The sequence below is a fragment of the Lathamus discolor genome, chromosome W, assembly GCF_037157495.1.
Source record: "Lathamus discolor isolate bLatDis1 chromosome W, bLatDis1.hap1, whole genome shotgun sequence".
Taxonomy (NCBI): Eukaryota; Metazoa; Chordata; class Aves; order Psittaciformes; family Psittacidae; genus Lathamus; species Lathamus discolor.
Genome location: NC_088908.1, coordinates 37,307,394 through 37,328,741, shown reverse-complemented (window position 1 = coordinate 37,328,741; position 21,348 = coordinate 37,307,394). Strand labels below are relative to the sequence as shown.

The following is a 21,348-nucleotide window of genomic DNA, read 5'->3' as shown; positions in this document are numbered from 1 at the left end:
GTATTTATCAGCATTTTATTGTCTTTTGTGACAAAGGACAATATACAAATGTCAGCTCTACTACTACTATAAATGTATACACAGGCATAACTTTTTAATGTCACCTTTACCCAACTGGTCTTTACCTGTATAGCACATGAAAACACTCTACATGATTATGTGTTACTGCTCATAGAACTGTATACCTTACTAGGGATTTAGACTTGGAAACTCTTCAGATTACCACAGTGAAGGGGAAAGGGACCTGGGGGTCCTGGTGGATAGGAGGATGACCATGAGCCAGCAATGTGCTCTTGTGGCCAAGAAGGCAAATGGCATCTTAGGGTGCATTAGAAAGGGAGTGGTTAGTAGGTCAAGAGAGGTTCTCCTCCCCCTCTACTCAGCCTTGGTGAGGCCGCATCTGGAATATTGCGTCCAGTTCTGGGCCCCTCTGTTCAAGAAGGACAGGGAATTGCTTGAAGGAGTCCAGCGCAGAGCCACAAAGATGATTAAGGGAGTGGAACATCTCCCTTATGAGGAGAGGCTGAGGGAGCTGGGTCTCTTTAGCTTGGAGAAGAGGAGACTGAGGGGTGACCTCATCAATGTTTACAAATATGTAAAGGGTAGGTGTCAGGATGATGGAGCTAGGCTTTTTTCAGTGATATCCAGTGATAGGACAAGGGGCAATGGGTGTAAACTGGAGCATAGGAAGTTCCACGTTAACATCAGGAAGAACTTCTTTACTGTAAGAGTGACAGAGCACTGGAACAGGTTGCCCAGGGGGGTTGTGGAGTCTCCTACACTGGAGATATTCAAGGCCCGCCTGGACAAGTTCCTGTGTGATGTACTGTAGGTTACCCTGCTCTTGCAGGGGGGTTGGACTAGATGATCTTTTGAGGTCCCTTCCAGCCCTTGGGATTCTGTGATTCTGTGACCGGTCCACTGGAAGTAACACACTAAAATCTTTTCATAGGGTCAGTACTTATGCATTCAGTTTAGTTTATTTCCAAAGCCATTTCATTAACATCACTGTCAAAACTAACTTAGCCTAGTTCCAGGCTGGAACGTAAAATATACATTTAAACTGTGTAGTATTTTTGCAATAGATTGCAGTAACTGAATGACCAATATTTTTCTTTCCTTTTCTTTCCTCTACATTTACATGGAGTGTGGTAAAATATTTTGTAATTGTGAAAATGGAAGGGGACATGCACGTACACCCCCACTCAGTTCACACAGAAGGTTAAAATTTTCAGTGAAAATTGGTAGTTAAATTCAGAACATAATGTAGGAACAACATACCAAATAGTGTTTTTTGGTGTTTTGCTGGAAATCTGTGCTGTCAGTATAGAATTACCTCATTCAGATAAGGTCAATCTTTGTGGAATAACGTTATCTAAAAAAAAATAAAAATATGTCTCTGTACCCTGCAATTGATTCAGTAAACAATTTTTATTGTGATATAATAATAGACATAATCTTCAGATTATACTAAACCTTGAAGTGAATATTAAATACTGATAGCCCATGTGATTCATTACTTCTTTCTATTACAGATCCTGACTCTACTTACCTAGGAGGTATTTTAAATCCCATCCCAGGTCTAGTATTACAGTAACAATTTCTTTATACATTAAATTTAAAATTAATATCATATTGAATTTGACAGCAAGGTATATCTTCTCCCTAGACTGCCAGTTTGAACTCTCAGGAGCTGATGGAATAGTACATTCCAGTCAAGTACAACAAGAAGGAAAAACAAAACCAGGGCAACCAGTTGACTGCATATGGACAATTAAAGCTACTCCAAATGCTAAGGTGAGTTTCATTCATATCATTCAACATATAATGGGTTTCTAAGTCATTAGTAACAGGTAATAGTCACTAGCTGTGATTTGCATAATGTCCCACTTTCACTGAAATGAGTGAGTTACCAGTGGCTTAAGAAATCCAGATAGAGGATTGTTCCTGAAATTAAATTTATAGAGTAAGTCCACAGTCTTGACTTCCTATTATTTGAAACTTAAAATACAAAATAACTGTGAACACTGTTCAAGCAACAATTTTCAAGGGCATTTGACTTGGACTCTGGTTTTATTGGAAGACAGCAGGCAAAGATGCTAGCTAACAGCTTTGATAAGTTCCTTTAAATCTTGCTGCCACATCTTAAAATTTTGCCTCCAGTGGTTCTATTGGAAAATTTGGTTCTGTTCAATGTCAAAAGAACATGTACCTGTTCCTCCCCAGTGTAATTCACAGTCCAGCACCTTAAACCCCACTTTCATCAGTAGCCTGAGCTAAAATGAAAGGCTTTACCTGGAAGCAGCTAAGGAATTGTCACTCTTCTTCTGACTTAGCTATAGCATCACACCCTCTTAAAGTGCCACAATAAAATTTGCTAGAGCTTTTCTGCCCAAGCCCTAAAGGGGCATAGTAACTGTTCAAGCCAAAAATCAGCATACATTACCTGGGTACCTGGTATTTGTGATTGTGCATGCAGATCTAGAGACTGATTATGAAATCATCACTATCTTATGCTCATTAAAACAACTTGAGCTTTATTGTTGGTTGGAGAGAAGGATAAAATTCTATTCATAATTCCAAAAGAAATTTAAACTGGCCTGTTCAACAAAACCCAACAGCTATATGTTTCAGACATAGAATGGTTAATAACTTGAGTTGCACTGAAGAGTGCATATTTTTTTCTCCATATAGTATACACATCTTTCATTTTGCTCCTGTGTGTTAAAGTCCATATCACTGCTTGCATGTACACAAAAATTAAAAAAATATTTCTAAGCAGTAGCCGCCAAGATGACAAGCCTACTCTATGCCTTCTTACATACCCTTAATGGTTAACTAACCAGCCTTGTTACCACAAAAGACAGACGAAGAAACTCTCTAAGGCTCAATTTGGAGTTTTAGAAAGCAGGAATTCCTTATTGCAGCGCTGGGTGCACACACACGTCATTTTGCAAAGGTGAGCGCACCTGGAGTCTATAAGCAGCATCCATATATCCAACGAACTTATGCATATTTACAGCCTTTCTGGGTAATGCTTTACATATTCACTAGATTTCCTGGAGCTAATTGTAATATTTGCGTTTTAATTACACATGCGCTTCCTTGCTGAGTGGCGGTTTTGAGGGATCTCTGGTGGTTGCCAACAGTCTTCCTCACTGTGTCTGCTGATTGATTTGTGTGCTTGCGCAGGTGCAAAAGACTTGTGGATTACTTAAAAACTCTCTGTGGTTTAGGTCAGTTTGTTCTTATTTGTTCCTTATCTTGAAGAACTGGCCCCATATGTCTTGCTTACTCCTTTCTTATCTTCAAAGGCTACCCTTTTTTTATACATACCCCAAGGCCATACTGGCCTATCTTGTTCTTAACAGAGTGGTTTTAATTTACAACTTAACATTTTAGCTTACAGCCCTATTAACCAACTTCCAAATTAAAAGTTCAAAACCAGCAACCTAAAAGATGGTAGTAAGAGGACAAGACAAGAAAGAAACTAAAACTTCATTAATATATTTGAACCTTTGAGGAAGTGACTCAACTCCCAGGAGCCCTATACTAAGTAATAGTAGCAGTTCTTCCAGAAACTGATTTGTAGTACTCACTAAGAACTTGCCAACAAAGTTTAAGTTGACAAGCAGGTATTCTTTATTGCAGCACTGGGAGACACGGGGGATAGCTCTTCCTAGCTTGTCTCAGCCGAACCTCAAACAGACTGTGGTTATATTGTTGCTTAACATAAATATTCTTTAAATGTCATACATATTCTTTAACCATCTGAAAACCACTTTACATAATTCCACATCTATTTCCTCATGCGCACAACAACGTGATAGTGGTCTTTGGGGGTCATTTACTTCTTCCAACAATCTTCATCACTTTCTGGCAATCTCTGAAGCATGTGCAGTAGATAATGCTTACACCAGCTTAATTGGTTCGGTAACACTGCAGACATAATCATCCTGTCCTTCAGTTAGCTTAGCCACAGCACATCCTGGACATCTGCTAGTTTCAGATACTCTTTATCTACATGTCCTGTTTTTCTGTCCTGTTTTTCTTTCAATTATTTTTGTACTAAGGTCAGAAGGACCTAAAACTACACCAACTACAACGATTTATCTTATACAAGGATTCTCGTTATGTTCTTTGTGTGTATTCTGACTAGTTTTTGTGAAACATTTACCTGAGTTACTTTCTATTGCTAATGTTACAAAGCCATCAAACAATGTTATTTAGAACTGATTTTACTTATTTACAAAAGATTTTGTACTTCCTTGTCTCAAAACAATAATAAAACCATTTTCTCCCTACATTGCCATTTGAGTGCATCAGGTCTTATCACAGAATCACAGAATCCCAAGGGTTGGAAGGGACCTCAAAAGATCATCTAGTCCAACCCCCCTGCAAGAGCAGGGTAACCTACAGTACATCACACAGGAACTTGTCCAGGCGGGCCTTGAGTATCTCCAGTGTAGGAGACTCCACAACCCCCCTGTTGTGGAGTCTCCTACACTGGAGATACGCTTAAGTACTTTAATAAATTATTGAATGTTGGCAGAAGGCAGAGTTATAGTTGGGTCAGTCCTGAGATTAGATCATCACCCTAAATTATAGAGTTAAAACTTTACAGAAAAATAATTCTTGGTATTCCAAGAGTAGTTTCTCAAGCTTCAATTCTGGCAGAATTATGATGATAAAATCTATTAGCTCTGATATGGTGCAGTCTCTTGAGAAAAATAAGCATAGACATTTTTAATTTCCTCAATAAGATTTTGTAATAAAAGTAATTTTTTAAAACTGACACAACTGCAGCAATGAAAGGACTTTTAAAATCTGTGTAACAGATGTTTATGCATACAGAGAATAGTTCTACTAAAAGTGTCCTCGTTTATTTTTAGCTTCCCTTGTAATTTCACAGCAGATACATAAAGTCAATCATTAAATGAAAATACCATCTCTCAGCCCATATGATAGCGTTTAACAGCTCACACCCATGTTTGTGAGATAAGACATCAATGGAAGACAGGTTCTCGATATAGCTGAGAACAAAGACAGCAGAAGTAGAAAAAAAGGAATAAAAAAAATGGATACTGAAAATCACACAATAGTGAGATGAAGCATGAGATAGTATGGCACAGGCTGCACCTTTTCATAGTGTGCAAGGGGAGACAGAGCTGGCAACCTGCCTCTGGAAAACACTGGAAAGGAAAAGCCAGGGTGTGCAAGTTTTGCTTGCCTTTTCCTGTGCTCGCTCTTTTACCATGTTTTCAGTAGAGATTGTTAAGTGTTTGTAAATCTTTTTTTCCCCCAAAGTTGGTTGGTTTTGGTTTAGTGAATTCTTTACAATTCAGTTTTAAAAGGCTTTGGCTGTAGCTGAGGTTAAAAGAGAGATATGGCAAAAGGACAGAAAAATAGGTAATACAACAGTAGTAAGCATGGTATTCATCTATGCTTGTCTCCCCTGCTTCACAAATTAAACAAGAGCTGGAGATGTTTGTCATTAGGCAGATGCATGAAAAACCATACTGTGCAAAAGGTCCTTAGTGTGTGTAATAGCAGCCTGAGATGTAGCTGTAGGCTGTATTCACTCAAAACACATCAAGTCTAGACCCAAGCTTATCTGAGGAACATACTGAAGACCTCGTAGGTAGAAGGCGCATCTCTTCTCACACAGAGCAGAAGACCTCTGCCTTCACATGGATAGATTTCTTCTCTGTCAAAATAATGGCTATCTGAGGAATTTTTAAAGTTTAAGGATGGCCTTTGCAGCATGCCTGGGTAACTGATTTTGAGTTACACAGTTCATCAACTTCCCCTAGAATTTTAAGAATCTCAATACAACCATTCAAGAGATGAAAAAGGCCTGTGATCTTTTCACGTAATTCTAGCTGAATTACAATCTTGCAGAAGTTTCCTGCTCCGGCAAAATAAATTATTTGCTTATTTTCCAAGTGCCATGTTGGTCTTCCAATTTCTTTGCTGCGTATGTCCTAACACATATGCTGCCTTCTCTTGGATTAGATTCCTGCTTTTGGAAGAATTAAGATTGGCTTAATTTATTAACTCTTCCTAGATAGCCAGCTTACTTTTCTTCTGCTTCTATTTTTATTCAAATTGCTCCTGACTTTCATGGCTTGTGTCTTCCATAACAATGCTATGGTTTAGTAATTAGCTTTCATTCTGAAGCAATAAATTTTAATTTCCTTATTTTTACTTCAGAGCTTTCCTGACTAGACTCCTTCCCTTATATTTTAACACTGCTGTTAGGAATTAAAAAGAAAGAAAAGAGAACAGTCAAAATACCATTAGCATTCTTTCAGCACATTTATGCATTTCTCATATCTCTTCTAGAGTAATAGGCTGCACATGTACGAGAGATGCTTAGGGCTATCTTCAGCAAGTATGTTGCTTTTTACATTTTTTTTTACCTTTTTTTTTTTTTTTTCCCAAGGGGAGTAGAAACATGTCAGAGTAAATTATTAAGTAAAGATTGTTTTGGGGAAGGGGCCAAAGCAAAACAGACACTTAAGACAAACTTTAAATAATACTCCACATTTACATTTCATGAGAAAATGTAAGTTTAAAAGTGCTGTGCATTGAGAGTTACACATGTGTAAGGGGACAAAACATCTCCAAGATTTGCTAAGAAATGCTGTCTTCTTACTTTTCCTAGAGACATTAATTTCTCTTTTCTAACAGATTTATGTACGATTTCTCGACTATCAAATGGAGCATTCAAATGAATGCAAAAGAAACTTTGTTGCTGTGTATGATGGAAGTAGTTCTATTGAAAACCTGAAGGCAAAGTTCTGCAGTACGGTAGCAAACGATGTCATGCTGCAGACTGGGATGGGTGTGGTGCGGATGTGGGCAGACGAAGGCAGTAGGCTAAGCAGATTCAGAATGCTGTTCACTTCATTTGTGGATCGTAAGTAGATTTTAAACTGCCTATTCTCCTGGGATCAGGGTACTTCTTTGGGTATTTTAGGAAAAGCATCAGCTATATATTATGCAGCAGGAACACATGAAGAAGGTTGTTTCCATTTCCTTCATGTACTGGCATCTAAATTAAATACTTGCTTTATTACAGTTATAAGCATGGTTCCTGAAGAAAGGCTTTCCTCCAGTCTTAAAAGGTTTATTTTTCATTTGAATTTAGTAATAATACAGCCCTAAGCTATGTCATTCTCACAAAGAGTTCTACAGATGAGCACAGGCTTACTTAAAGAAGACAGCAGTGTGAATGAAGTGTGCTCTCCCATTAGCCCTCATCTTCCAGTTCTCTGCCAGATACCACAACAAGCTCTTCTCAAGCCCATGCTGGATGTTCAGAAGGCTAGAGAACATGTGTGACCCTGCAGAGTCTGGATCTGGAAGTACACCCACTCCAGCTATACCTAAGCTACTACCTCCTTCTCAGCTGCACATGGCTTGGAGCGATCCCACACGTGCTCCCTTAGGAAAGTCCAGTTGTGTTGCACAACTGTGGATAAGCAGTTAAATTCAAATTTATTTAAGAAGGCTATATTAAAAGCAGAGCTGCAAATGCAAACTGGATTTCTGTTTGGATCCCATAGCCTGTGGTGGAGATAGTCTTTATTCCCATTGTAAATGAAGATGTTTCCTGAAACTGAGATTTTCTTTGAAGTACTTTCTCTCTGAATTTACTGAAATTTTGTTGCCTCACGTATTTATAAAGGACAACATTGTCCACATTGCAGAACCTGAAAATAAGTATCATCTTCAGGACTAAAATAGACTAAGTTCAGAACTGTAGAGAAGATCTGAGATACATGGGGAGAGCTGAATAAAGCATATCTGCCACTTCAGGAAATCAGACCTACGCTTGTGCCAAAGGTTTTCAAAAGACTCTGCTTGAAGAATAAGTAGTACAAATTTGCTGTCAAAGAAATACCTTTTTCGACAGAACATGTATGTAGCCAGTCCTGAAAGGGATCCTGGTCACCACCTTGCAAAAAAGTTTAGGTTACAGATAACAAGTGGATTTTATATTTTGTTCCATAAAACAGTAATTTTTTAACACAAGTGAAAAGTTACTTTCTGTAAAACAATCTTTCTAAAAAGACTGACAGAGACTTAAGAGAACTATCTTATTGCTTACTTTGCTTAGATGGTAAAATGATTATTGCCTATATGTAAAATAAACAATTGCACGGTTCAAACTACTCTATTGTTTAAGGTACAAGAGGCATTTAGTAAAAGTTACATATTGTGCTTAAAACTGGTATTTGCTGCAATTCACAACTTGCAAAAATTGAGAACTGCTTTTCCAGTAGCATTTATTTCAATGCAATTATTGATATTAGTAGTAGTACAATTTATTCCAGCTTCCAATCTAGAAAATGCTATGAATTTTGCCAGGGAAATTATCTGTTTATATTACAAATATTGGAGTGGGGTTGTGTTTTTCTTCTGTTGAGTTTGGGGGTTGGGGGGACTTTTTGTGGTGTTTTTTTGAGTGCAAGAGGTTGAAACAGTAACTAATCCTAAAGCTAGATAACTTTGTTAACTTACAATTTTAAAGCAACTCAAAAGTCATTGGCAGAAGAAAACCTGAAAAGGTATGTGGTTATTATTCTCTATGTTCTAACTTCAAACAGCATCTTTATAGAATAGGGCAATTGAAAGTTATGTGTCTGAAAAAAGTTTCATGTATTTTTAAATCATAGAATCAGAATAATAGAATAGTTAGGGTAGGAAAGGACCTTAAGATCATCTAGTTCCAACCCCCCTGCCATGGTGTCATGGTTTAAACCCAACCACAAAAGCTCGTTCACTCACTCCCCCCCTCCCCTTTCTCTTTCTCCCTCTTTCTTTCCTTCCCCACCCCCCCAACCCTCCCCGCTCCCGGAGGGATGGGGAGGAGAATCGAGAGAATGTAACTCCCACGAGTTGAGATAAGAACAGCCCAGAAACTAAGGTATACCACAAATCACTACTGCTACTGCCAATGATAATATTGATAAGAGAAAATAATAAGAGAATACGATACCACCGCCGAAAGAGTTCGACCCCCCCGAAGAGAGACCGTGCCCTTCCGGGTAACTCCACGTTACCTCCCTGGGCATGACGTGCTGTGGTATGGAATACCTCTTTGGCTAGCTTAGGTCAGGTGTCCTGTCTCTGCTTCCTCCCGGCCTCCCCTTGTCCCTGGCAGAGCATGAGACTCACAAAGTCCTTGGCCAGAATAAACATTACTTAACGACAATTAAATACAATCAGTGTTATCAGCTCTCTTCCCAGGCTGGAAGTCAAAACACAGAACTTGCACCACTTACTAAGAAGGAGCAAAACGGCTACTGGTAAACCCAGGACAGTATCCACCCCTTATTCCATACCATTCACATCATGCTCAGATCCCACATTTTCAATATACCATCTCTCTTACATATATATATATATATATATATACATCCACATACACACACAAAGAAAAATCATTTCTTAGTGCATGGACCAATCCCTATAATGCTGTCGAGTCCATTTGGTCCATGATGTCAGGTTCCATCCCTTGTAACAGTCTTTCAGGGCAGGAAAAGCTGTGTGCAGGATTGGATCGTTGTCTGCTGATGCTGATTGTTCCTTCACTGCAGAACTTCTCTGGTTCTATCAGAATTCATTCTCTGTTGGGATGATGGTTGGAGGGAAGTCGGGGCCAGCCGCTGGTGACCTGAAGACATCTAATTGATGGGCTATAAAAGTTTTACACAGCAGGCAACAGCATACAATTAAGTTCATTGGCTGTTTTCCCCTAAAATCAAATCCCCTTGAGGTATACATCGGACTTCCCCATCTTCTCGTATTACCCACCAAGTATATCCTGGTCTCTGAGCAAAAGCAATCCCACGAGTGGGTTTGCCTTCACCTGAAGCAGGAATAACCCAGACTGTCTTCCCCAGCAAATTCTTCATGTGCACCACAGGAACTTTGTCCCCCTCTACAATATGTAAAAGTTCTGACCGAGCTGGGCCAGCTCTATTGGCCGATCCTCTAGTGTTGACCAACCAGGTGGCCTTTGGTAAGTGTGTATCCCAATGCTTGAAAGATCCCCCACCCATTGCTCTCAGTGTGGTTTTTAACAGCCCATTGCACCATTCGATTTTCCTAGAGGCTGGTGCATGGTAGGGGATGTGATATACCCACTCAATGCCATGCTCTTTGGCCCAAGTGTCTATAAGGTTATTCTGGAAATGAGTCCCATTGTCTGACTCAATTCTCTCTGGGGTGCCATGTCGCCACAAAATCTGTTTCTCAAGGCCCAGGATAGTGTTCTGGGCAGTGGCGTGGGGCACAGCGTATGTTTCCAGCCATCCAGTGGTTGCTTCCACCATAGTAAGCACATGGCGCTTGCCTTGGCGGGTTGGTGGGAGTGTGATATAATCAATCTACCAGGCCTCCCCATTTTGTACTTCAGCCATCGTCCTCCATACCGAAGAGGCTTTAACCGTTTGGCTTGTTTAATTGCAGCACATGTTTCACAGTCATGAATAACCTGGGCAATAGTGTCCATTGTTAAGTCCACCCCTCGGTCACGGGCCCATCTGTATGTTGCATCTCTGCCCTGATGGCCTGAAGTGTCATGGGCCCACCGGGCCAAAAATAATTCACCTTTATGTTGCCAATCTAAGTCCATCTGGGCCACTTCAATCTTAGCAGCTTTATCCACTTGTTGGTTGTTCTGGTGTTCCTCAGTGGCCCGACTCTTGGGTACATGTGCATCTACATGGTGTACCTTCACCACCAGGTTCTGCACCCGGGCAGCAATATCTTGCCACAGTGCAGCAGCCCAGATGGGTTTACCTCTGCATTGCCAGTTGCTTCGCTTCCATTGCTGCAACCACCCCCACAGGGCATTTGCCACCATCCATGAGTCAGTGTAGAGATAAAGTACTGGTCACTTTTCTCGTTCAGCAATGTCCAGGGCCAGCTGGATGGCTTTCACCTCGGCAACCTGACTCGATTCGCCCTCTCCTTCAGCAGTTTCCGCAACTTGTCGTCAAGGACTCCATACGGCTGCCTTCCATCTCCGATGCTTTCCCACAATACGGCAGGACCCATCAGTAAACAAGGCATACTGTTTTTCACTTTCTGACAGTTTGTTATATGGTGAGGCCTCTTCAGCACACATCACCTCCTCCTCTGGTGACATTCCAAAATCTTTGCCCTCTGGCCAGTCCATGATGACTTCTAGAATGCCTGGACGACTGGGATTTCCTATTTGAGCTCGTTGTGTAATTAGTGCAGCCCATTTACTCCATGTAGCATCAGTTGCATGATGTGTACAGGAGACCCTGCCTTTGAACATCCAGCCCTGTACGGGCAACCGGGGTGCCAGGAGGAGCTGTGCTTCAGTGCCAATCACTTCCAAAGCAGCTCGAACCCCCTCATAGGCTGCCAGTATCTCTTTTTCATTTGGGGTATAGCTGGCCTCAGATCCTTTGTACCCCCGGCTCCAAAACCCGAGGTGTCGACCTCGAGTCTCCCCTGGAGCTTTCTGCCAAAGGCTCCAGGTAGGACCGTTTTCCCCAGCTGCTGTGTACAGTACATTTTTGACATCTGGCCCGGTCTGGACTGGTCCGAGGGCTACTGCATGAACTATCTTGCGTTTAATTTGCTCAAAGGCTTGTTGTTGCTCAGGACCCCATTTAAAATCATTCTTCTTCCGGGTCACATGATAGAGAGGGCTTACAATCGAAATGTAATTTGGGATGTGCATTCTCCAGAACCCCACAGCACCCAAGAAAGCTTGTGTTTCTTTCTTATTGGTGGAGACATTGCTGTTATCTTGTTGATCACATCTGTGGGGATCTGTCTACGTCCATCTTGCCACTTTATTCCCAAAATTGAATCTCTTGTGCAAGTCCCTTGACCTTACTCTGTTTTATGGCACAACCGGCTTTCAGCAGGATTTGGATTATTTCCCTCCCTTTCTCAAAGACTTCTTCCGCTGTATCGCCCCACACGATAATGTCATCAATGTATTGCAGGTGTTCTGGAGCTTGCCCCTGTTCCAGTGCAGTCTGGATCAGTCCATGGCAGATGGTAGGGCTGTGTTTCCACCCCTGGAGCAGTTGGTTCCAAGTGAACTGGACACCCCTCCAAGTAAAAGCAAACTGTGGCCTGCACTCCGCTGCCAAAGGAATTGAGAAAAATGCATTGGCAATATCAATCATGGCATACCACTTGGCTGCCTTTGACTCTAATTCATACTGAAGTTCTAGCATGTCCGGTACGGCAGCACTCAATGGCGGTGTGACTTCATTCAGGCCACGATAGTCTACTGTTAGTCTCCACTCTTTGTTAGACTTTCACACTGGCCATATGGGGCTATTAAAGGGTGAGCGGGTCCTGCTGATCACTCCCTGACTCTCCAGTCTATGAATCAGGTGATGGATAGGAATCAGGGAGTCTCGGTTGGTGCGATATTGCTGCCAGTGCACTGTTGTGTTTGCGATTGGCATTTGTTGTTCTTTGACTTTCAGCAACCCCACAACAGAAGGGTCCTCTGAGAGACCAGGCAAGGTGGACAGCTGTTCAATTTCCTCAGTCTCCAAAGCAGTAATACCAAAAGCCCATTGGTACCCTTTTGGGTCTTTGAAGTACCCTCTCCTGATGTAGTCTATGCCGAGGATGCATGGAGCCTCTGGACCAGTCACAATGGGGTGTTTTTGCCATTTCCTCCCAGTCAGGCTGATTTCAGCCTCCAGTACAGTCAACTCTTGGGATCCTCCTGTCACTCCAGAAATATAGATGGGTTCCACCCCTTGACAGCTTGACGGCATCAGGGTACACTGTGCACTGGTATCTACTAAAGCCTTATACTTCTGTGGGACTGATGTGCCAGGCCATTTGACCCACACAGTCCAGTAAATCCGATTATCCCCTACCTCCACTTGGCTGGAGGCGGGGCCCCTCTACAATATGTAAAAGTTCTACCAATCTACTTAAAAACTGAAAAGAATATTTAAAGCTCCCAGTTACCTCCCTGGGCATGACGTGCTGTGGTATGGAATACCTCTTTGGGTAGCTTAGGTCAGGTGTCCTGTCTCTGCTTCCTCCCGGCCTCCCCTTGTCCCTGGCAGAGCATGAGACTCACAAAGTCCTTGGCCAGAATAAACATTACTTAACAACAACTAAAAAACAATCGGTGTTATCAGCTCTCTTCCCAGGCTGGAAGTCAAAACACAGAGCTTGCACCACTTACTAAGAAGGAGCAAAACGGCTACTGGTAAACCCAGGACACATGGGTAGGGGCGTCTCACACTAAACCATATCATCCAAGGCTCTGTCCAACCTGGCCTTGAACACTGCCAGGGATGGAGCATTCACAACTTCCAGTGCCTCACCACCCTTACAGTAAAAAACCTTCTTCCTTATATCCAATCTAAACTTCCCCTGTTTAAGTTTTAACCTGTTACCTCTTTTCCTATCATTACAGTCCGTAATGAAGAGTCCCTCCCCAGCATCTTTATAGGCCCCCTTCAGATACTGGAAGGCTGCTATGAGGTCTCCACGCAGCCTTCTCTTCTCCAGGCTGAACAGCTCCAACTTTCTCAGCCTATCTTCATACGGGAGGTGCTCCAATCCCCTGATCATCCTCATGGCCCTCCTCTAGACTTGTTCCAATAGTCCCATGTCCTTCTTATGTTGAGGACACAAGAACTGTACATAGTACTCCAAGTGAGGTCTCATGAGAGCAGAGTAGAGGGCAGGATCAAAGGAAGCTCCTACCAGAAGTGGGGTAAGCAATTTTTCTAACTGAAAAAAAAAAAGTGAATCTTGCTTATCTTATTTTCAGATCATGAGGCTATTTTTTTCTTCTACCTTACTAATGATTTGTAATTATATGAAGCCAACCATGAAAATGATCAGTATTTCTGAAAAAAAATTACATAAATGAACTAACTGTGCATGACAGTCACCTAACACATGCCTAGAGCTGTTTGCAGAATTGACAAATGTTAAAAATCAATGTATTTGATTTCTGGCTTGGTTCAGTACATGAATAATGCTAGGTACAAAGAACACTGAACATTGCACCAGCTGTTATGAGAAGAGTCCAGCTATGTCCTTGAAGCCCTGGAGTGGAGACAATCAATCATTGTGACTTTCAGACTTGGTAATCCCCAGATAGATAAACAAAAGTAAAATGAAGTCTGTTTATTTGTTCCATCTTTATAAACTTGTGAACAAAAGCCATCCCCAAAAAACATTAAGGAGACTTCATAGAAATGTAAAATAGAGACTGTGCTGGCAGATGGAGAAGCAGCAACAGAAGAATGCGTCATCCAAATATACAGAAAGATGAAACAAATTCCCCTGTTCAGGGGAAATAAAGGGAATGTGTCTTACATCGTAACTCTTCCTCTGTGCCTCCAAAAGAACTACAACTCCATACAGATCCATACTGGAACACCAACAGATACACATGGATCCATGATAACCACTCTGGACACAAATTTCATAGTTCGTCCTTTATGTCGGAAATGCTTCAGTAGGTATTGGAGCCTTTTACAAACATAGCCTTTTTAATCTGTTCTGTTTAAATGACAATCCTATTTATCCTTTATAAAGTAAAGCTTGTGCAGCCTTTCTTTCCAAATTCAGGAGAACCTGCCTACTCCTTTTTCTGTCACAGACTCTGAAGCCTCACAGGAGGAGTGAGAAATTCTGTATTCAGGACTAGTCACCCTCCTCCAACCCCTTTGGGTTTTGTATTGTGTTTCAGAGAATCCAGACTGCTCAAGAGTAAATGCCTTCTATGAAACCAAAGAGTAGAACATCTACCATACATCTTTGCTGTTTAATGTATAACTGACTCCACTGATAATAGATATTTCTATCATAAAAATACCACATTACTGAGACAAAGAGAAAATAATTTTCTTGTCCAGTGCTCTGAATTCATAAAGAACTCCCTATGAATATTACAGAACATACTGAAAAGAATTATTACTATTTTTAGCATATATTTTTTAATGTCAAGGAGCTATACCAAACATTCATAGAAACAAAATCTTTAGGGCAACTTTCTACTTAATTTATTTCTTCAAATTTCTAAATATATATCAACAGATAGAAAAAAAGCTAAACTGTACTCTCTCAATCCCTGCATTAGCTCTAATAGGAGGATCTAGGAGCTTTGATTCACAAGCAAGAATGACTTAGATGCCTCCATTTTCTGAAATCTCTTGCAATTACTGAAACAGTCCTCTAGAAGCTGAAATCTGATTTGCCTTAAGATATTAATGGGCTCTCCAATGCATATGTTCAGGAACTTCTTCACATCTACATAGCAGATGCACAGCAGACTGAATAAATATAAACTGATTCTGAGCATACAATTTTTACGTATTTAAAGCCAAGTATTTTAAAATCAAGTATTAAAGTATTATTTTAAAGACAAGTATTAAAGCCTTCTTCCATTATCTGTGTTGTGACTGTCTCTATCTGCTACCCATTTTGAGAGAGAATTTTTTTGTAGCATTGATAATGTCTTTGCCAGAAACCATATGAAGGGAATAAATCATCCAGTAATTAGTGATGTGCAAGAAAAGTGCTTGTGTTTGAAATGGAGATAAAGAATTAGTATGCATGTTAAAACAAACAAACAAAAAAAAAAACAACAAAAAAACCCCAAAAAAAACCCCAAAAAAAACCAAAAAAACAAACCAACAAAAAAAAAAACCTCAGGAATTTACTAGTTTTATTGCAGTGCATCAATTACTGAAAATTCCTAATGTTTTCTTTCTCTTCTCTCCTGCAGCTCCCTGCTCAGGCAACACTTACTTCTGCCATAGCAACATGTGCATCAACAATTCTTTAGTGTGCAATGGTATTCAGAACTGTGCATACCCTTGGGATGAAAATCACTGCAGAGGTGAATATTATACAAAGTATAGCCTTTGTGAACTAGGCTGGTCAATTTGCCTTTCAAGAAAGTCATGAAATGTCTTCTTCCTGGAAATGTTAGCGTAGGAACAAACACATAACCACCGGAATGGTTATATGAGGTGCTTTATTGCAGCGCTGGGAAACCAGGGGTACGCACCCAAATCTGTTTCCAACCTCGTCACATCGCATCTGCAATTTATATCCTAAAAGTTTCACAATTAATACATATTCAACATGGGTTACAACATTTAACTAATACATATGCATTAAGGATTGCCACATCAGTCTATTACGACATCAGCCTCTTCTGCGCTTGCGCAGCCCCCTCTGGTGGTCGCCTGGTGGTCGTTCCGATGAAGTAAGTCTTCCTCAGATGAAGTAAAAAGTCTTCCTCAGGTTGTCCTCTTCACCTTTCCCTTACTTGAGTATATTCCAATCCTTGTGTGGACGCTAGCATTTTCTTATCTTCCTTTGACTGCTTCTGGTATGCTCTTCTGGCTATCTTATGCACAGGTTCTACTTGGGTATAGTCTCCAGTACATATTTTTCTAAATCCACCCATACACCTTTTACCATATATGGTTATGTTAGGTTTTTACTAAGACTACCATTGCAACACTGGTTACAGAACAGCCGTGATAGAAAATGTTATAACTTTGTAGTTTTGTAATATACAAAACCTCACTATTGATTTATAAATTTCTCAAACATAATCATTTCTACTATTTTATACAATTGTTTTATTATACAAAATTCTGCTCTTTTCCAACAGAAATATGCTGAAGACAGCTATTCTACTAATCTCAGACAGGTGTTCCAAATTTTTTATTTAAACTCAGGAGACATGCAAGCATCCTGAATATTGACCTTACTGCTTTATAATTAAATTTCTTCCTCTTCAGCATAAAGTATCTTATTTTAAAGGGATGTCATCTTAACAGGAAATAGAATTTAGTATTTGCCAGGTTTTAGCCTATCTATTTCTAAACTTTAAAGGAAGCAAAGATTGTATGGACAGGTAATACCTTTTAGAGAAAAAAAATACAGAGCTTGAAAAAGACACAAGCCTTCAAGCACAAAAAGCCTTTCTTGGGCAACAATCTTCAAAGAGACAATTTTAAAACACTTTTTTTAAGTTGTTAATCACAGGCTATATCAGAGTAAATGCAGCTGCTGCATATGATGTGAAAATGGGTAGGAGGAATTGTTTAGGAAGCAGAAGTCATCACTATGGAAAATGAACACATATAAATCACTGCTTTTAGAAGATGGGGCACAGGAGTATTGTTGAAATCATCACAGCTACAGGAAAAATGTGTCTCAATATCAGGTTTTTTTTTTTGAGACAAAGAATGGCATAAATGCTCTGAACACATGACTTTTTTAATTTAAATACATACTCCGTTTCAAAGAGAAATTGACCCTGCAGGAAGGGTCAAAACCTCCTTTACAGAAAATTTTGAAATAAAATGGCTTTTCAACACACAAATCCTGCTTAATTTTTTTAGTAGACACATATTAAAAAACTTACTTTGACATTTTATTTGGGGCAAACAAAAAAATACACACCACTCATAAATACTCTAATGCAAGGTATATTCTGGAAGCTTTCCAGTTAACAGAACTGATCCATAACTCCCAAGTTTTCAACGTAAAAGTGAGTTTCTCTAAACAGTGCTTAGCTTTGTTAATATTCAGTATTCCCTCTTAAGTGCAATTTCCAGATCACTTTCCCATCTTTACCAACTACTTCCTAGAATTTTGATTAGAATTCACACTTTACATACTGCAGTATTTAAAAAATTAATTCCATGAAAACTGTGTCACAATGTGAAGAAAGTGTCTTTCCCAGTATTTGCAAATTGCTCTATCTGCTGCTGAACAACCTACCGTGCTTTATGCTGAATACAATCTAAATTCTGCTGTAATACTTGCACAGCAGATAATGAAGAGACAGCTTAATACTGGATCCATATTACCAGCTTAGGCAGACTGAAGGGAGACTGCTGCAACCAAATAAGCAATATCTAGCCTTAAAAAGAAAGCTTCTCACAGTTGTGTAAAATTCCTGCCGGCACCCAGAGTTCTCATGTAGTCTGTACTGATAGCTACCTAAATCTGAGCATGTTCTGACCTAAGCCCAGTGGCACAAAAATTGATAGGAAAGTCAGTTGTGTGCAATTTATTTTAAGAGATTGGAGAGTACATCACCTTTTGCATAAGAACTTTTTGACCAGAGTATCTTCCAAGAATTAAGAAACCTAGACACAGATGAGAGAACTGCCATAGCGCTGAAATTCATACCTCCCACAATGTATGGTAATGCTGAAATCTAAGCTAGGCATGTTTAAACCATGACAGCAGGACAAGGGAGATATCCCCTTCACATTAAAGGTACAAGTGTAACTCAGAGTAGACAGTCTACACTCTGAAGTAGAACTGTATTTCAGACATAACTTCTTACTAGCCAACTCCTTGGGAGTCTGTTTAGTGTATGAATTGTTTCAAATAGTGTATGATGGTATATAACTGTCTCCAGGCACTGTGTGCAGAGTACTTAAGTGCATAATACAGATATCCAGATGGCAGGAGCCAGATATCTGAAAATAATATGCAACATCTAGGCTACTGTATTTTCTTCTACATAGTCTTAAATGCTTTTTTCCTCCAGTAGAGGATGTTGCAGAGTCTCAGTGTAGAATTATTTTAGTCCCCTAGGGCAATCATAGAACCATAGAATGGTTTGGGTTGAAGGGGCCTTAAAGCTCATCCAGTTCCAACCCCCTTCCATGGGCAGGGACATCTTCCACTAGACTGGATTGCTCAAGGCCCGTCCAAACTAGCCTTGAACACTGCCAAACAAGTACATTTATGGAACAGAAATCCAAATGGAAAAATTTAATCTCCAAACCATCTTGTTCTGATGCTCTTTTTTTTTTTTCCATCTGACTTGATTTCTGGACTGTTAAAACTGGAATATATCTATGCTAAAGCTCCTTGTAAACAAATAGTACAGTCACCTTCACATCATCACTATGATAATATTTCCCTTTTAAGGAAGAAATCGATAATTTTAAATCTATGTTTCCTTCTATTGACATCAATGGGAATGTTACCAGTGGGAGCAAAACATGGTAAGAGAAGTATCAGCTGTAGCTGTTACTTTAAGCCTACTTAACTTGTGGATTTTGGAATGTGAACTGATCAGTAGAGGTTCAGGATTAAAGCCGCATCCTAGCTCAGTCAGCCTACACTGGCCACAGAGTTCCACCTGCCACTGAAATACTGTGTGGTGGCCAGTAACACAGACAGGGAATTAGACTTGTTGAACAAATGCACAGATCCAGGATTATAAATCCCATTGACACACAGATCTAGTCTCCAATGCCATTAAGTCATTAAGCATGATCACAAACGTGAAAAATCATAAAACCATCATAAGCCTAATTTTTTCTTTGCAGAACAGAAAATAACTGGATTGTTTGAACAAATCACCAAAACTCATGGAACAATCATTGGCATCACATCAGGGATAGTTTTAGTACTTCTCATCATTTCAATTCTAGTACAAGTAAAACAACCTCGCAAAAAGCTTACGGCTTGCAAGACTGCTTTCAATAAAGCTGGCTTCCAGGAAGTATTTGATCCTCCACATTATGAACTATTTTCACTAAGGGACAAAGAAATTTCTGCAGATCTGGAAGATTTATCAGAGGAACTTGAAAACTACCAGAAAATGAGACGCCCTTCAACAGCTTCCAGATGCATTCATGACCACCACTGTGGTTCCCAGGCCTCTAATACAGAACAAAGCAGGACAAACCTCACTTCCATGGAACTTCCCTTCCGCAATGACTTTGCACAGCCTCAGCCAATGAAAACGTTTAACAGCACGTTCAAGAATAGTTACACTTTCAAACAAGTGCATGACTGCCCTGAGCAAGTCATAGAAGACAGGGTGATTGAGGAGATTCCGTGTGAAATTTATGGTCGAAGAAGAGAAGATATGACCCAAGGTTCACTATCTATTGACTTCTGATTTCCTAGTGAAGGTGGTATCAGTGTCTATACAAGATGCTTGTGTATAATGACAGTGTATATATTCAAAGCATATTATATGCAGCTTGAGATGCACACACTTTTAGCTTGTTATACTTCATTAAAAAAAAAGTCTGCCTAACTAATTCTTGCTGAGAAATGGTGGATTTCCTCCCATCTTCCCAAGCTACCTATCTAGTGGAGGAGTAAGACAGAGACTTTGCACGAATATTATAAGTAAAGGATATTGGAAGAAAAAAACAAAGAGCTACTAATCATTGAAGACTGAAACCAATGATACTATTCTCTTACTCATTTTCTCTTCTTTAGACATCTGCATTTCAAGGCAATTTACCTCAGTTAGTTACATAAATAAAAGTGCAACGCATGTATGTCAACATATGTGTCTTATTTGTCAAATTGAAAGTAGTGCTAAATGCCAGTTGAGACTTGAGAATTATGTTACAGCCATCTGTTTAATCTTGCCTACTATTTATATTCAACAATCAGTTCCTCACTCTATGCTTTGTGAGAAATAAGTGAAAAGGATTACTGCCTTTAAATTTTAGTACATTTGAACATACGTAATTTTGCAGCTTGTGCTTAAAACACAAGTAAATACCCATGTTAGTCTAAATGCAGACTTTTACAATAGTATTCTGTCACGGTTTAAACCCAGCCGGTAACTCAGAACCACGCAGCCACTCACTCACTACCCTCCCTTCTCCCCAGTGCTCCAAGAGGGATGGAGAGGAGAATGAAAAGAATGTAACTAACTCCCACAGGTTGAGATAAGTATAGTCTGGTAACTAAGGTATAATACAAAACTACTACTACCACTACCACCACCAACAATAATAACGATACGAGAAATAAGAAGGGGAGACAATATAAAACTACAAGGGAAAAAGAAAACAAACACACATGATGCACAATCCAATTGCTCACCACCCAACAATCAATACCCAGCCCGACACGAGCAGTGATCTGGGCCTTCCAGGTATATCCCCCTGATTTATGTAGTAGGCATGAAGTGCTGTGGTATGGAATACCCCTTTGGCTACTTGGGGTCAAGTGTCCTGCCTATGCTTCCTCCTGGCTTACTGTGACCTTCCTCACAGGCAGAGCATGAGACTGAGAAAGTCATAGAATCATAAAACAATTAGGGTTGGAAAGGACCTCAAGATCATCTAGTGCCAACCCCCCTGCCATGGGCAGGGACACCTCACACTAAAGCATCTCACCCAAGGTTTCACTCAACCTGGCCTTGAACACTGCCAGGGATGGAGCATTCACAACCTCCCTGGGCAACCTACTCCAGTGCCTCACCACCATAATAGGAAAGAACTTCCTCCTTAAATCCAATCTAAACTTCCCCTGTTTAAGTTTTAACCCATTACT

At 40.1% G+C, this 21,348-nt stretch overlaps 1 protein-coding gene and 1 long non-coding RNA gene across 5 annotated transcripts in view; one reads left to right on the top strand and one right to left on the bottom strand.

Moving 5' to 3' along the window:
- Nucleotides 1-9,920, bottom strand: part of LOC136004494 (uncharacterized) — a 36,817-nt gene extending 26,897 nt beyond the window's left edge. Inside the window, exons 1-2 of the long non-coding RNA XR_010608494.1 lie at nt 9,826-9,920; nt 9,008-9,707 (exon numbers count right to left, since the gene is read on the bottom strand). This is a non-coding gene — a long non-coding RNA (uncharacterized LOC136004494). The remainder of the gene's footprint in view (nt 1-9,007; nt 9,708-9,825) is intronic.
- Nucleotides 1-20,345, top strand: part of LOC136004490 (neuropilin and tolloid-like protein 2) — a 40,247-nt gene extending 19,902 nt beyond the window's left edge. For 3 of the 4 annotated variants that reach the window (XM_065661026.1, XM_065661023.1, XM_065661025.1), the window contains 5 exons: nt 1,536-1,580; nt 1,670-1,797; nt 6,694-6,922; nt 15,782-15,895; nt 19,371-20,345. In XM_065661026.1, coding sequence (XP_065517098.1) covers nt 1,536-1,580; nt 1,670-1,797; nt 6,694-6,922; nt 15,782-15,895; nt 19,371-19,948 — 1,094 coding nt within the window. In that variant the 3' untranslated portion in view covers nt 19,949-20,345. The remainder of the gene's footprint in view (nt 1-1,535; nt 1,581-1,669; nt 1,798-6,693; nt 6,923-15,781; nt 15,896-19,370) is intronic. The other variant, XM_065661024.1, reaches the window with a different exon arrangement.
- Nucleotides 20,346-21,348: the final 1,003 nt, after the last annotated feature.